Source organism: Festucalex cinctus, chromosome 4 (assembly GCF_051991245.1).
Source record: "Festucalex cinctus isolate MCC-2025b chromosome 4, RoL_Fcin_1.0, whole genome shotgun sequence".
NCBI lineage: Eukaryota > Metazoa > Chordata > Actinopteri > Syngnathiformes > Syngnathidae > Festucalex > Festucalex cinctus.
The window spans coordinates 23,802,798-23,818,589 of record NC_135414.1 but is presented as its reverse complement, the minus strand read 5'-3'; the positions used below and the strand labels follow the sequence as shown (position 1 = coordinate 23,818,589).

General features: G+C 38.9%; 1 protein-coding gene and 1 long non-coding RNA gene across 3 annotated transcripts in view; one reads left to right on the top strand and one right to left on the bottom strand.

Annotated features, from left to right (window-relative positions):
* LOC144017849 (uncharacterized) overlaps positions 1-15,792 on the bottom strand; it is a 65,691-nt gene that overhangs the window by 33,096 nt on the left and 16,803 nt on the right. Inside the window, exon 3 of the long non-coding RNA XR_013283273.1 lies at positions 14,419-14,514. This is a non-coding gene — a long non-coding RNA (uncharacterized LOC144017849). The remainder of the gene's footprint in view (positions 1-14,418; positions 14,515-15,792) is intronic.
* Positions 1-15,792, top strand: part of unc13c (unc-13 homolog C (C. elegans)) — a 140,102-nt gene that overhangs the window by 121,454 nt on the left and 2,856 nt on the right. Inside the window, exons 25-31 of one of the 2 annotated variants that reach the window (XM_077519789.1) lie at positions 103-240; positions 2,508-2,631; positions 2,989-3,048; positions 6,137-6,217; positions 7,395-7,542; positions 11,936-12,028; positions 14,431-14,590. In XM_077519789.1, coding sequence (XP_077375915.1) covers positions 103-240; positions 2,508-2,631; positions 2,989-3,048; positions 6,137-6,217; positions 7,395-7,542; positions 11,936-12,028; positions 14,431-14,590 — 804 coding nt within the window. Of the gene's footprint in view, positions 1-102; positions 241-2,507; positions 2,632-2,985; positions 3,049-6,136; positions 6,218-7,394; positions 7,543-11,935; positions 12,029-14,430; positions 14,591-15,792 lie in introns of both variants that reach the window. The other variant, XM_077519788.1, reaches the window with a different exon arrangement.

The window sequence follows — 15,792 nt, the reverse complement described above, 5'->3', positions numbered from 1 at the left end:
GTCCTTGTGTTTTCTATCAAAGTATGTTTCTTCTTGAACCAAAATGTCATCACATATTATACGTAAACATTTGCAAGTACATGCTCCGTTTATTTTCCTCAGTTTCAAACCGGTGATCGAGGACTGTGTGAAGCAGATGAACCAGGAACTGGTCCAGATGAAAGGTTCGGCCAAGGGAAGTAACGCAGCTATGGATGCGGAGACTGTCCTTCGGCCTCTTATGGATCTACTGGATAAAAAGTGGGTAGCAGCTTAAATCATCTGTTTTTGTTTATGTCCGAACACTGAGGACTACATCCAGAAAAAAAAAAAAAAAATGAAGGATGCAATTAAGGCCACTAGGACATTCAATGACTTTGTTAAACACTGAAACGATTCCATCAATCAATTAAATATCAGTTATTTTTTTAGAAAATGGAATATCACGGCTTTCAAAGGTTATGAGATAAATAGTGTTGGATTTTCCATGATTTTGGTGCCTGGTCCCACCAGAATAGATCTGCCCCTGCCTTGAACAGATCCCCACTGTCACGACCAAAACAAGAAAAAGCTGTGATAGGCTGTCAATCTTCAAAGCAGTGTTAAACTTGACGATAACTTGATCCGACTTAACAGAGCAGAAGGTGGATGAAAACATTTTTGCTTCTGAAACTGAATTATTTTAATTCAATAGGCATTTTAAAGAGACATATTTTTTCGACAATACTTTTAGTTACAGTTTCTTTTCAAATCCAGAAATATAAAGCCATTTTTTTTTTTTTAAATCATTAGTAATAGTAGTCGTAGTAGTTGGTAAGTTTGTCGCACCCAAGGGAGGGATGTGGGTGTCGCCCCACAGAAAACCCACGGACCATAGTTTGAACATCCTTGGTATAACGGACAGTACAGTGGTTACTTGCGGTTAACTTTGCTCTCTACAGAGCCATGAAATTATGCTTGAACCTCTTAGTAACCCTACCCAAGCCAGAATGAGGGGAAAAAAAATGTTTTATATTTGAAAGACAAGCTATTCCTGAAACAGCCACAGAGATTATAAATGGTTCATCTGAGGTTTGGAAATCCCTCTCAGCCATTGTTAAAGGAGCATTTAGGGCAATGGAATTTTAGAGGGGAAATCCCCTTGATGGTATGGAAATGCTAATGCTTACTCCCATCTGCACGGTATACTGCCACAAAAAGGGGTACAGCCCAAGTTCATTTCTGTCCCGCAAGGTAGCGTCCATTGAATTCAATAATTCAGTTTAGGATTACTGTATACTATTTGAGGGCGATAAGCATCGAGCCCAGTTGTGATTAGAGGAAAGCTAGCCTCTACTGATGTCACAACCCCTAAAATGCTAAACTAAATAGATGCGGGTTGATGATAAAGCATAAATTCCACAAAAAGTTACAGGATCTGCTCAAATGTAAGCAATGAACCCCCAAATATTTGCGGTGCCAGGAATCTGTCTGTCTGTTATGCACTGAAAAACTTGCATATTCACAGGTTTCATGCTCAGGCCAAAGCCATGTCTCAAATAATAATGCTTTGGAACCATCTGGTGGCATCTTGGTGCCAAGCACCAATGCTGAACTGAGATTGACGGGAAGAGCTTCAAGTTCATGTAAAGTTCATGCAAAAGAAAGTGATTTACCACCATTTTGTTCCAACTATTGGCAATTATAAACCTTTTTTTAGCAGGTAATTTTGATTATTCATACAATAATGATATGCTAGCGCTAGCATGCTTAATCAGCTATGCTAACCCAGCGAAAGACATGCTCTTAAGTTCATAATATGGCTAATAGCAAATGGAGAGCTAGCCAGCTAAACAGGAGCAATATTGCACCTCAAACCGTATGAGTTAGCATCCATCTTTGTATTTTGCATAATTTCCATGAGATAAAAGTAGATGCGGCACACCATTCTGCCTGCAAGTCAAGTGTCAAAGATAAGGAGTCGTTTTCAGGGTACAGTCTTAGTTACATACAAGTCAGTGTATCCTTCAAGATAAATTTTTGTGTGTGTAACAGCCGCTCGCTCTGCCTGAATTTGGAATCCTTCCACTCCACCCGGTTTGACTGATTGGTCTGCCACGGTGATATTAAACAGCGGTTTCTTGGCTCGGACAAAATTGATCCATCGAGCATTGTGTGGCGGAGATGGCGAGCGGCCAACAGACTGCAAGGCCCTTTTAACTCTATGTTCTTGTTTGTTGTTACTGCACTCCACACCCTTTTCATACCAATGTTGACTTGTAAAAGGATTTTTTTATGGTAATAAGATGAATTGTGAATAGTTTGCAGGGGGGAATTCTTTAGTCCCTCCCATCCTCCATGGGGAATTAATCAGAGTGAATGTCAGCCTCAAGTTGGAAAATAGCGTAACAAGTTGACTATTTACACTCATATAAGGCATATTTAGCACTCGGTTAATTCTGTTATTTAGGAAAACATGTTAAGATTTTTAAAACACATTCTTGAATTATTTGTATTTGTATTTTTTTTTTTTTTACACCTCTTTGCAGTTTGATGTTATTCGCCAAGATTTGTGAGAAGACAGTCCTGAAACGGGTTCTCAAAGAGCTTTGGAAGATCGTGCTGAACACAATCGAGAGGACCATCGTTTTGCCGCCGCTGAGCGACCAGAGCGTGAGTTTGTCAGAAAAGCAAATTTTACACTAAGTTCATTTCTTAAAATATCATTTGCAAGTTTATCGATAATGTATTGGGATATTTGTATTCATAATTTGCTGCAGAGATAAATACATTTTTCTGAATCTGAATTATAAATATTTTGGAGCAATGGTTGATCCCTAACCTCTATGAATAATGGAATATTACTGTTCTTGTAATGTTATTCTTCAATAATGTTAAGCCACTTTTTTTTATAATGTAATGAGAGAATGGCCCCTATGGCAATACCTAGTGGTTGTCCAAGAAAGTGCATTTTACATTTTTATATGACATAACGGTAAAAATTAAAATATATATTTTGTCTTCCAGCAGCAAGGAGCTCAGATGATCTTCAATGCGGCAAAGGACTTGGGACAATTGTCCAAATTGAAGGTACAGTACTCCAGTTTCTTCACTCTGCTGCCAATGTACTGTAGGTTTGCTTCATAAAACGTTCTGGTGACTCATATTACCCCGGGATTATGCTAAGGTACAGTAGTATATGACTGCCACTGTAGATATATATTTTAAACACACTGGTGAGTTCATATATATTTCATGACTATTACAAGTGTTATGAGCCATTATACAATAGTCTCATAGACTGGCATGGGCTGTGAAGCAGCAAAAATTGTATTTCACGTTATACCACAACTACGCGCAAAAAGTTTGGAATATTCAGCTTGGGGTTAAAATTTTAGCATGAACCTATAATGCCCTATAACCTTTTCAGTTGAACCTAATTTGATTTAATTGTACAAATTTAATTTAATTTTTTTAATTGTTTTAATTTTGACTTCTGAGTGCATACAATATGTCCTGCTGTTCAATGCTTCAGTACATCATTCACTACTTGCTTTATTCTAAGGAGAAACCAAATGGGAGAATTCACAATAGGTGTTTGATCCATGAAAGGGCCAATAAATAACCTAATTCAATTACGGTAGTATTGGTACGGTATTTAAATAGTCTTCCTTATCATACTGTTTGATTTCAAAGGTTTAGAGTAGGTCAAATTAATATACAACGGTTACAGTGCTCTTTAGTTTAATCCTGAAATTTCACCAAAGTCAAATACCCCTAAAAAAAAAAATTCTGTAGTAGTGCATTTTGGTATATGTACATTGTCACCAGAATTAAAACATGTTTCCCCCTCGTGTAGGGCTTTGTATTTTTGGTTGACGTTTTTCAGCCAATTATGCGGAAGCCATGCATTTTTAAATACCCATTTACAAGTCCACTTAGCCAAAGAGAAACAAATCCAGCAGCCTAACACAAATCATGCGGTCCAATTAATATATTAGGTCCAAAAAAATGTCTGTATGTCCTCAAGGATTTTCGATGTAGCAGTGCAACATTGAGTGCATGTATGCTTCACGCTTGTATTCACACTGTGCACAGAATGATTATGCAACGCCAGAGAAGGAACGGTAGCTGCCAACATCTGTTAAAACCAAAACATGTGTTCGCCACTCCTGCTGCACCTCAGCATCATCCAGCCAGGCTGGTCATGTCTATTTACTGATACGACCAGGACGAATCATGCCTCAGGCTCTGAGAACTTTTGATTTGACTAACCACCGTGCTATGCCGGTCCCGGAGGTATTTAACCTGCGAGCAAAACACAATGTACGCTTTTTCTTTTGCATTCCTTCGAGTCGGCAACCGTCCCCGATGTTTGTGAGACTGCGCCGTCCTTCGAGGCAGCGACATCTGGAGAGGAGCACACAGATGGGCGTGTGTCTGTATCCTTCCTGGAGCGTTAAAAGTCGTTTATCATCCCCTTGTTAATGCTGGTCATGAGTCATAATCATCTCGTATGAGGGATTTTCAGAACGTGCACAAGTCTGCTTTATAGGAGCAAATGGTTTCCAGGGGCGTTTATTACTCGACTGCAAATTGTCTTCTTATTTGTACATATGTGAAGGGCTATTATGGAAAATTACAGAAAAGTGAGATAACTGGACGTTAGGACTGCACAACGTTGTGGAGCACGTCAGTGTCATCTGAAAAGCATATGTAAGATTTTTAATGCTATGCAGGGAAATGTTATTTTACTATTATTCATGGTATAACGCCGTCTGTGGTAAATGGAGTGCACTTACCGTATATAGGACTTATCTACGCCTACCATCATGATAATGGCTTTCATAATGCATTGCTTGTTGCTCCTTGTAAGCTCGTTCCCATTCACTTGAATGTACCCGGTGCTTCCACACATTTTACTGGCAGAGACTGCAAGATATAGTATTACATATAACATATGAAATTTATTGTAAATATATACTCCAGTTTATTTGCCTGGCTCAGCAACAAGACAGGCTGGGAATGTGTTTGCGTGATGTTTACTGAGTTATCATCCACGAAAGGAACCAAACACCACACAGTTTTGGTTCTAAAATGTTCATGAGTTTCTCAAAAAGTAAATTGAAGCCAATTATTCCTCGAGTACTCTCTGGTTGGAAGGTTATGCAGCCACGTTAGCTGTTGAGTGGGTGGGTAGAAACCACAAAGTGGGAAGGTACTTGAATAACGAGTTGTGGGTTTTTCCGCGTCACAGCGGCTGGAACGGATTGACTCGTATTTCTGCCTTTTGAGGTTAACCAGCTGTCGCAAAAATCCACAAATTACATCGATCACACAAACCAGGTCACAGATTCATTTTGTGATTTGTGATTCAAGATGCCATCCTCACAATGTGAGATCATCATTAATACTGTACCTTTTTTTTCCCATTTGAATTCAGTGAGTCCATATATTGTACAATCATCTTTAATATTAAGGTCGTTGTCTTGGTATGTGCTGCTATTTTGGTTAGCAAAGGAGTTCACATGCTCATTTTTTTTAATGTCAGACCATCAGTGATAGACTGTCTGAATTGAGATAATTGCCTTTTTGTTTTTCTTGACGGTGAAAAGAAATGCATCTGAATCTTTAACGTGGTTTACGGCGTCATTGTTTTTTGGTTTAACTTGTCATGTGCTGCAACTGAGTGAATGCAAAATGAAATGGGGGCATGGTTTGGCACCTGCCTTGCATTTTAGCAGAGTTGTTGATTAAAGTGTTTGCAGTCTCATGCCAGTTCATGGAATTGAATTTAAAGCCGTCTCTGATTAAATGCATATGCATAAGAAAGCGTGTTTCATCTGCAGGTTCTAATTTTAGGGATGGGATGTGCGTTTTCTCCGCACTGCACCATAAATATCTGGCTGCATAGATGTGTTAATGGATTTGTAAATGTTAATTATAATCCGCATTAGAGGTTGAGCCATTTTAGAGCGTCGTGATACTTTTTTGGGGCTATACTGCTGCTCATATTTAAAATGAATTTGCCCATCCTGGCATTGTTATGCCAATGTTTCTGTACCCCCCTGTTGAATCGAAGTCTGCATTTGGTGGCCTGCAGTCATGTTTCAGTTCAACGGGCAATGAATTGTAACTTTCCGTTGGTCATTATCTTGATGTTTACGTCCTTCCCCAGGAGCACGTCATCCGTGAGGAAGCCAGGAGTCTGACGCCACGTCAGTGTGCGGCCATGGACCTCGTGCTTCCCACTATCAAGGTGAGTTCAGCTGACCCAAGAGACATGAATGGATGGCTTCCTTGAAGCCATTGTTTTGTTTTATTTGGTTGCTCCTGGGCTCCCTGTGCAGCCGCAAAATGTAACTTACCTTTAAGGCACTTTGGTCGATAAAACATCTAAAGGATTTCTTTGGCGTTTTTGTGATGCCCCCACAGAAGGACGCCAGTGATGACGAAGAGGATAAATGTGATAATCATAGACTGGTCGTAGCAGTTATTGTGACTTACATTTAGTGTAGTGAAGAACACGCTTCCCTGTACTGGCAGGTCAGTTCAATATGGCTGAGTCAACAATAATGGAAGTGACCAGAAATTTGTCAATGTTTAGTCTTAACGAGAAGCACCTTAAAACCCTGACGTATATGATCTGACACATTTATTGCACGGGTAATCCATTAGAGGGCAGTATCACCCAGTTGGTGGCTTTTCTAGCGACCTTGCAAGATCGCCCCAATTGAGAAAGGCGAGACACCTATACTTATGAATAATGGAAAATGTTCTTTCTGATTTTTGGAAATACTAATGTTTAATGTGACTGTTTATTATATTTTTGACAGTTATAAATGTACGAATTTAAAGCATTGTGACCAGATATATCAAATATGACACACATCAAAAGCCATGTGGAAGTTGATTTAAAAAAAAAAAAAAAAAAAAGGTTCAAAACAAGGACCAATAAATACTCTATTTTTACTCCAGTCCCATAGAGGGCAACAATGCACAATGCAAACTAGCTGCCATCTGCCAAACAAAGAAATGCCATCCATCTGCTGGATCTTAGTTCTGGAAGCTTTGCGATTTGTTGTAGAAAATAATGGATCAAACCTGCCATGCAATTCATTAACTACTGACCATTGCAGGACGTACCCTGCCTCTTGCCCAAGGTCAGCTGGAATAGGCTCCAGCTTGACTGTGATGCTAATGAGGACAAATATGATGAATGGATAATTGACTAATATATTGACTAAACTATGCCCATCAAAAAAATAAATGAATAATTTACGTGTGACATTTAACAAATGTTAAAATGGTAACTGAAGCACATTTACACCATCCATCACAGCTTCCAAAGCAATTTGTGTCTTTCCGCTGACCCTTCTAGACTGTCAATGTCCATGTAAACTCAGTGAATGTGTTTTGTTTGTTTGTTTCTCCAGCAATATTTCCATGCTGGAGGAAACGGGCTCAAGAAGACCTTCTTGGAGAAGAGCCCGGATATGAAGTCCCTCAAATATGCTCTTAGCCTTTACACTCAACCTACAGATGCCTTGATCAAGAAATATATATGCACCCAAACCTCTCAAGGTAAAACACCCAAGTCGTTATGAAGTCCAAATGTTGACGACATATGTAGGATGTATCTTATGAGCCATTCTCACAAGTCATTCACCACAGTCAAATCTGAAGAAGACCAGTGAGCATTAATGAGCCTTAACTCTTAATTTCCATCCATCCATCCATTATTGTGACCGCTTATTCCTCACAAGGGTTGTGAGGGGTGCTGGAGCCTATCCCAGTCGGCTTCGGCAGTAGGCGGGGTCCACCCTGAACTGTTCACCAGCAAATCACAGTCTTCATTTACATGAAATTGAAAAGTTCTGGGTGCAATTTCCCATGGTTATGTTCGAGGGGTCGTACAGTACATGGAACTGACCTAACTCATCGCAAAGCTAGATTGTCTCCGACTTGCCAAACGAATAAAACAAAAGGTGAAAAAGATTGTTGCCGCCTCACCCCTTCATCCTGCTGGTACACTCCATTGCACCCCCTTTTCTCTCCCTGTCACATCCCAAACATAACTCAGACAGAGCCAATGGATAATTTGTATACTACACATCTATAAATTCTCTCTTGCCATCATCACTGCCCCACTTTTGCTCCCGGATCATCTGTTTATACGAACCTCACCCGCTCCCCTGCTGTAAAACGGATGAAACACCTCCAGGTGTCCAACTATGTTCAAGAGGAAGTTCAACCCTAGTTGCAAATAGGCGTGCAGAACACATGACGGCCTGCCTTTTTCCTTTCGATATAGTCGCCACACACCAGTCAGTCTGTGTTGTATGAGAGACTGACAAATGCGGTGCCTATAAGTGAAGCTGGTGAGGTGACTGATGCACATTAGGTCAGCAAACAGTGCGATGACTCGCTGGCTCTCGAACGTGCCTTCATTAATCAGCAACCCCCCATTGCTCATGACAGCGACACATTTAGAGCCTGGTGTGCACTAGTTGTTGTTGTTTTTTGCTGCAGAAGCCAATGTGAGTTGCCCAGCATCAGGATATACAGTAATCCAAATATGAATGTTTCTCCCTTCAAAAATACAAAGTTTATTGTGTGGACAAAACTTCAGTCATATTAGGTTTTTATACTCAGATTCTCCCTACGTTTGGGAAATGTAGTAGCAGGCACTTGCGAATTCTTTATATTGCATACTAAGCTACATTAAATACTGTATAACAACAATAAGGATTGCAGTTTTAAGACTCTACTTGACTTTGACTTGATATTCATGAGACAATTTGTTTTAGACTTGAGCGTCTATTTGTTTTATTGAAAATGGTAGCTCAGTCGTGTCTTCCTTGTATTTAGGAAAACAAAACAACAAGTAGAACTGAAATTTGTCTACCATAACAGGATGCAAGGTCTCTCAGACCCATGCACAATATTGAACAGGAAGTCGGCAATTTTAATTGGAAGCAGCCATGTTGAGAAGTTTTAGGACTCTACTTTGAACTCGACTGGGGAAATCACTCAAATGAACCCCAACCAGAACCAGCAATATGAGAATATGAGTATTCAATGTTGTCACGGATTGTATCGAAGTAACACTGGATTTATTCAGCATCAAAATTAAACATCGAAAAAAAAAAAAAGAAAAAAAAAATCAGTGCAAAAAAATCCAATGTCTCAATAAAAAAAAATGCAGATTTTTTTTTTTTTGCAGTAATTTTTTACACTGAATTTTTTGAGACACTGATTTTTTTTACACTGCTTCTTTATTGGATGTTGAATTTCGATGATGAATAAATTCAATATTACTAATTTCAATGCTGGAAAAAAATGTGTTAGAAATTCAAATTCAACGTCTGATGGCATAGATTTACTTCCATAAGCATGGTATCAAAGTTTGCTCATTTTGAGGATTTACCCTGAAAAAAAAAAAAAAAAAAAGAAAGAAAAACAATTTCAGGAAAATATTGATGACGAAATAAGTCAATGTGGACATCAATAGTTTGGAGTCAAAAACATCCTCCTTGCAATGACAGGGTCTATCAGATCTCTCTGGTTTTACACTTCAGTCACTTTAGTAGTAGGAGTGGGAATCGCTCGTAAAATTATATTATAGTGATAATTTGCCAAAGGGAAGCTGCGGTATCAAGAGAATACAAAGATTCACGTCATATTTCAAAAGTCAAACGCATCATTAAATGCACATGCTTTGCAAATTGACGTTATCAATAGCTGATGCTGCTGTATTGACACTGAATCTGAGAGACAACAATATCAATATAGTCAGATCATTTGTACCGTTTCTATCCCCACATTTCACTTTGAGTTGGCTCAGTGTCATATTTCACTAGACTGGAGAACATCCAACATCTCAATAAATCAGAAAGATATAATTGCAAGATGAAAGAATACTAAACAGAAGCTAGCGAGTATTATCTTGGCTGCTGCACCAATACAGCCCGGTGAAGTAGGTGATTATCGGATTGCCATGGCAACGACAGTCAGCACTAGCATCCTTGTATTGCTTTAATGAGCTTACATCAGGACGTATATCCCAGTATGTGATCATAAACAATACTGTGTCGGCACATTCATGAGCTTGAAGTGCTGTGATGTTTCTTTGTTTTACAGAAGTTCTCAGCCTAATTATGCAGCAACCCTCCCCATGGAGTGTCATTACAATAAATCAACTGGCTTGTTTCTTCATTAGTGGCATAACACACGCAGCGTGTTTGGCACGTATCGATCAGCTATCGGCCCAGCATGCTCTTTCATCATTCGTCGTACCCGAGCCCGCTCGCAGCCTTCTGGCGTTCACCATCCGTCCTCACTTGGCAAAGCAGACGTGCTCAGAAATTGGATTGAAATAGTACATTTCTAGGTTCTTCACTCGGAAGCCATCCCGAAATGTACAAAAAAAATTCCCATAGGCCAATGTGCAAATGAGGTGAACATGATATGACATTTTTGTAAGTAGCTTCAGGTTTGGTCATGCTACAATCAACATTTTTTTTTTTTTTTTTTTTTTTTTTTAAAGAAACCCCAACACTAGTTCCACGTTTTAACAATTCTACTTTATACCTTTACATGTTTTGTTTTGGTACTGCTATAATAAGCATATTGTCACTGTCCTGTGAAAAAAAAAAAAAAAACACGTCTATTTTTTATTTTATTTTATTTTTTTACATTTTTGGGATGAAACTGAATGCAGACATCCCAAAAATGTATTTAAAAAAAATAACAATAATAATGGACATAAGTGTTTTTTATAGGACAGCGACAATATATAACTTTTTTCAAATTTCAAATACAACGGGAAAAACTACATGTATTGCTAGCTAGCAAAAACTAGCTAGCTGGCTCATTATTTAGAAGTAGTTAATTATACTTAACAGTTAAAGAGAGACAAAATTTTGAAGTTGGCTCTCAGCACACTGGCTCTGTGTTACTGTATGCGAAGTATGAAGAATTGTTGTGGCGACTGGCTTGACTACCAATCATTTTGTGCCTGAAGCGCAACTTTTAGCATCTTCCTAATCTGAAGTTGGATATCTCTCTGTGAACCTATTTGGTCGTGTTTGTTCCAGATGACGCAGACTAAATCTTTCAGATGCTACGAGTAGACGAGAGGCATTTGTGTTGGCATGCTCAATACTAATTGTGCTTGCGTCACACGTGACGTCTTTCACGTCTCTATACAAGTTATCTGGTCACGTGATTGGTAAACACGGCAGTTATCTGTATATTGCTTAAAGTTGTTTTTACTATTACTAGATGTGTATGAAAATTGACCATATTTTCAAATTCATTGCAACAAAAATATGACATTTTCACTGATGTAACGAGAAAATGGGGAGAAAAAATGCTTTGTACATTAGCTCGATAAGAAGTCAGCCAACTAGCTAGATATCTAAGTGTCAGTAGCTATAGTGTTAAAATGTAGTAAAGAAGTGGCTATATTCTCTCTAAATTGGTAAATGGCCACAAACGATGATGCTGAAAACATTTGTCAAACTCGTGCTATTCTATGACTTTTGCTTGCCTTTAGCTATATGAGAGGGTCAAAACATTAGAAACACCTCTCAACATGGTGCATCGTACTACTATACTGTGAACTACAACTACACTAGTTGCAACCAGCCCACAATATTTCGTTGGTATTTCTGTAGATGACTTCACTGTGAAAGAATATTATTTATTTAGTGCATTCCTTCACACCACCCGCCTCTCCCTGGCCTTCAAACCAGACACAATAGTTCTTTTTTTCTTGTCTTTTTGTGCCTCCTCTTGCTGCTCTTGTTCAGCCTTGGGCAAAGGGAAACATTTTGTGGCCAACATTGTTGAAACAAGCGTGCTTGCCTACAGGTTTTTAAGGATTTAAGTTGTTTTCTTGTTTTCTTGGCCACATCGCAGAATTTCAATGACGCCTTTTCCTTAACTGAGTCTTGCTGCTATGCATTTACAGGTCAGTCAAGCAACGGCTCGGTGGGCGAGGTGTCCATACAAGTGAACCTCATCTCTCACCCCGGCACCGGAGAGCACAAAGTCAGCGTGAAGGGTGAGCTTTGGGGCCGTCGTCATTTCTATTCAAATGTATTCGCACTCGCTGGCCCGGGGCGACTCTCGAGACGCTTGTGCTGCCGGGGACCTGAAAATCAATACGCAGCAGTTGACTGTGCTCGTGGCTCCATTTAGAAACAAATATACTGTATTACCTCAGATGGTGGCCAGGGGACAACTGCAGACAGGGAAGCATTTGGTATTATGGGGAGCCATTTGTAGCCGTCTAATATCGAATTAATGTTTGCACAAATAAATGATGCTTTAATAGCAATGTGAGCAGTAGAATAGCTCATGTTCTGTAGTTAATTATTTTTTTTAATGAATGTATTTGTTCTCAAGGATTTTAGAGGTGTCTGAAGCCATGTTTTGCAGGAAACTTCCAGTTAAGGGAAAATGAAGCTTTACGAAGCACTTGCAATATTATTATTTTTTACTCCTGTGGATGATGAGGGCAGTGCAATAGAAATTGATTACGTTTCCACTGCATCTTGAGACCAAGAGTGCCATCTAGAGGAGAAAAAAAAAATCACAGTGCTTCATGAAGCTTTCAATAAAGCTTCATTTGTCCATCACGAGAAATTTCACAACGATGGCCAGCTTGTCATCTTGCTGCTCTTATTTTTTGGTGGTTTGTTGATGGACTTTACTGTAAAACACTTCTTTTTATTGTTCCCAGAAAAAAAAAATACTAGAATGTAAGACACGTTTTTATCAGACAGCAATCATATTGCAAAGGAATTTAAAACTTAAAAACAAAAAACAAACAAACTAACAAAAAAATAAATAAAATAATAATAATAATAAAAATAATAATAATAATAATATAGACAAAAATGCAAAGAAACAGCCTGGACAGAATTGATAAGAAACTGATATGAAACAGTATTTTATGTCAGAGAACGTTAACATGCCTTGGTAGGTCCTGATGGTTTGGTTAGCAACAAAGCCTCAGCAGTTACAGTAGATCGCTAATGGTCCTGTTTATGGTATAGTATAAATATGAGCGAGCGAGCGAGCGAGCGAGAGAGAGAGAGAGAGAGAGAGAGAGAGAGAGAGAGAGAGAGAGAGAGAGAGAGAGAGAGAGAGTGTACACACACTTGCAATACGTGGTAGGATTCTTGTTCTTTTATAGCCCATCCTATCAATTATGATTAATGGTCATTCTCACCAACAGGGGGCAGACGACTTTAAGCATTTACCCCCTGCTGCCGCGTTCCGTCACACTGTGCCGATTCTTTTAAATGGCCACTTTTTTCTTTCTCCTTTTTATCTGCCTGATTCACGCACTTTGTCAGCAACATAACTGCTATGACATGTTCACAGCGTTACATTTGTCTTTATTACCAAGACAGTGGGGTGTGCCATTAGCCTGTTATTACAGCGCACAACACGGGAGGCTGAGTGCTGCTTTTTGCCTTAATCTCCCATCATCAGACCCTTTTTAGTGTTCACTCTCCGCCACAACATCAAAAGTCAAGGTACATTCTGAGTGCTTTATGGTCTGTAGCAGGTACTGTACCAATAAGTCATGTCTGTCTCCATGGTGCCGAGCAAATCATGAGATAGTCCAGACGGCTACAAATTATGTGATTATAAAAGATACTTTTCCGACAGTCATGAAAGGTTAGTTTGGCCGAATTTGGATTTCCTTTTGAAAACAGACAGTTTTACAGAGCAAGATGAAATTTGAAACAGAAAATCTTCCATTTTGGCATTTCTGGGTAGTTTGTGTTGTCCTTTTATGACCCCTTTTGCACCATGTGTAATACCAGTGCTTCCAAATCTTTGAATCAAGGCACATATTTTACCAAGCAAAAGTGTCACAAATACTATATTATGATGGTCTCGTCTCAATATGATAATTTGCTTGTTCAGTGGGAAATCTGGCTTGTATCGATTGTAACAGGTAAATAAACAAGTTAATCATGTCTCTATGGTACAAATAGATAAACACACTTGCTTTGTTTGGATAGTATGTTTTTCAAATGTAGCACTTGAGTGAAATTGATAACTTCCCGGGCATGCTTGATGATATCTATCGTACAGCACACTCGTTTTCATCATTACAGTGTTTGTGAATCACTGTACTAACAAGTGACACAAAATGGTGCAACCTTTAAATTTTTGTCATTGCATGGCAGCAAAGTTTGATGATTTGTCATGAAAGCATAAAACTGCACAAGGTCAAAGCTTGATCAAACAGCTTGTGTGACGACTGTCACCCTTCAGAGATTAAGAGGTGGCAATTTCCGTCAGAAATAGGAAAGTTTACGTCCACTGACTCTGCTGCTGACGTTACAATTTCCTTCAAACTTTTTACTTGCATCTTAGCCTGGCAATTCAAGGGTACACTCATCACTAGCGAGAGCTTTCATTCAAACGTACCGTGTGTCTCAGTGGTCGGCGTGAACAACCTCCAGTGGCAGACCAGCGCCATGTTCCGGCCGTTCGTCGAGGTCAACGCCGTCGGGCCGCACCTGGCTGACAAGAAGCGCAAATTCAGCACCAAGACCAAGAACAACAACTGGTCGCCAAAGTACAACGAAACATTCCAATAGTAAGTTATGACAAAGATATGCGGTTGGGAGAGCCTCGGCAGCACATCCATTCTTGTTGTTTAAAATATCTTCTTCAATACAGTGTATGCATGTGAACCGAGCTGTCAGCAATCTTGTCATCGACCATTCAGTTCAAGTCAAGCTATCCGAGGGCCAGCTGCCGTCTTTATGGGCTTTATAGATTCACGAGCATCCTCGTTACAATTTGAACACTTGTTGAGTTGCAGGGAATAATTACAACGATGGCCTTTGGGTTTATTAGCTCATCAATTTGATCCAGGAAACACGAGTGAATCAACTCAACAATCACCAAACGAGGCTTTTCACGTGTCACCAAGTCACCGTCATCAGCATAATCATACTTTGACACATACTCTCTAAAAAGAGAGTTGTTGGGCCAATTTCAGATTATTATTATGAAATTGCATCAACTGGATTAGCTTAATTTAAATAAGTATTACCAATTGAAGCTATTTTATTTTGTTGGTCAACAATTCATTTTGTAATTTTAAATTGATTCAACAATTCTCTGTTTAGCGTGTAGTATTGCTGACAAAAGTATTGGGAAAGCAGAAATTTCACGTGCAGGAAGTAAAAATGGAAGAAAATCTGGAATTGTTTACAGCTATAGTGGAACAACATCCACTGTTATAGAATATTTTTACAAGTCAAACCATAAGCAAAGAAATTTTTTCTTTTTTCTTTTTTGGTGTTTGGTAACATACTTTCTTCACGCCAATTCCTATTAGAGAGGGTTTGGTGGCATCTCGTAGCATTAAATAGGGTCCATGGGCCAGATAAGGTCCGTAAAGGGTTTTAATCCGGCCCACGAGACCATTTTGTAAACATAAACTCATAATTTTACAAGCAGTCCTCAGATGAGCAATGCAACTTGTACACGGACTAATCCTGGATGTCATTATTTTATATTTAAATCATAGACATAAACGTGTTAAATATAACAAATTCAATTACTGGTCACATAAACACATATGAGATTAACATCGTAATACAGGACTGTCTCAGAAAATTTGAATATTGCGATAAAGTCCATTATTTTCTGTAATGCAATTAAACAAAAATGCCATATATCCATCCATCCATTTTCTTGTGGATTCATTACAAATCAACTGCAATATTGCAATAATTTTATTGTTTTAATATTGCTAATTATGGCATTTTTTTTTACTGAGGAAATATT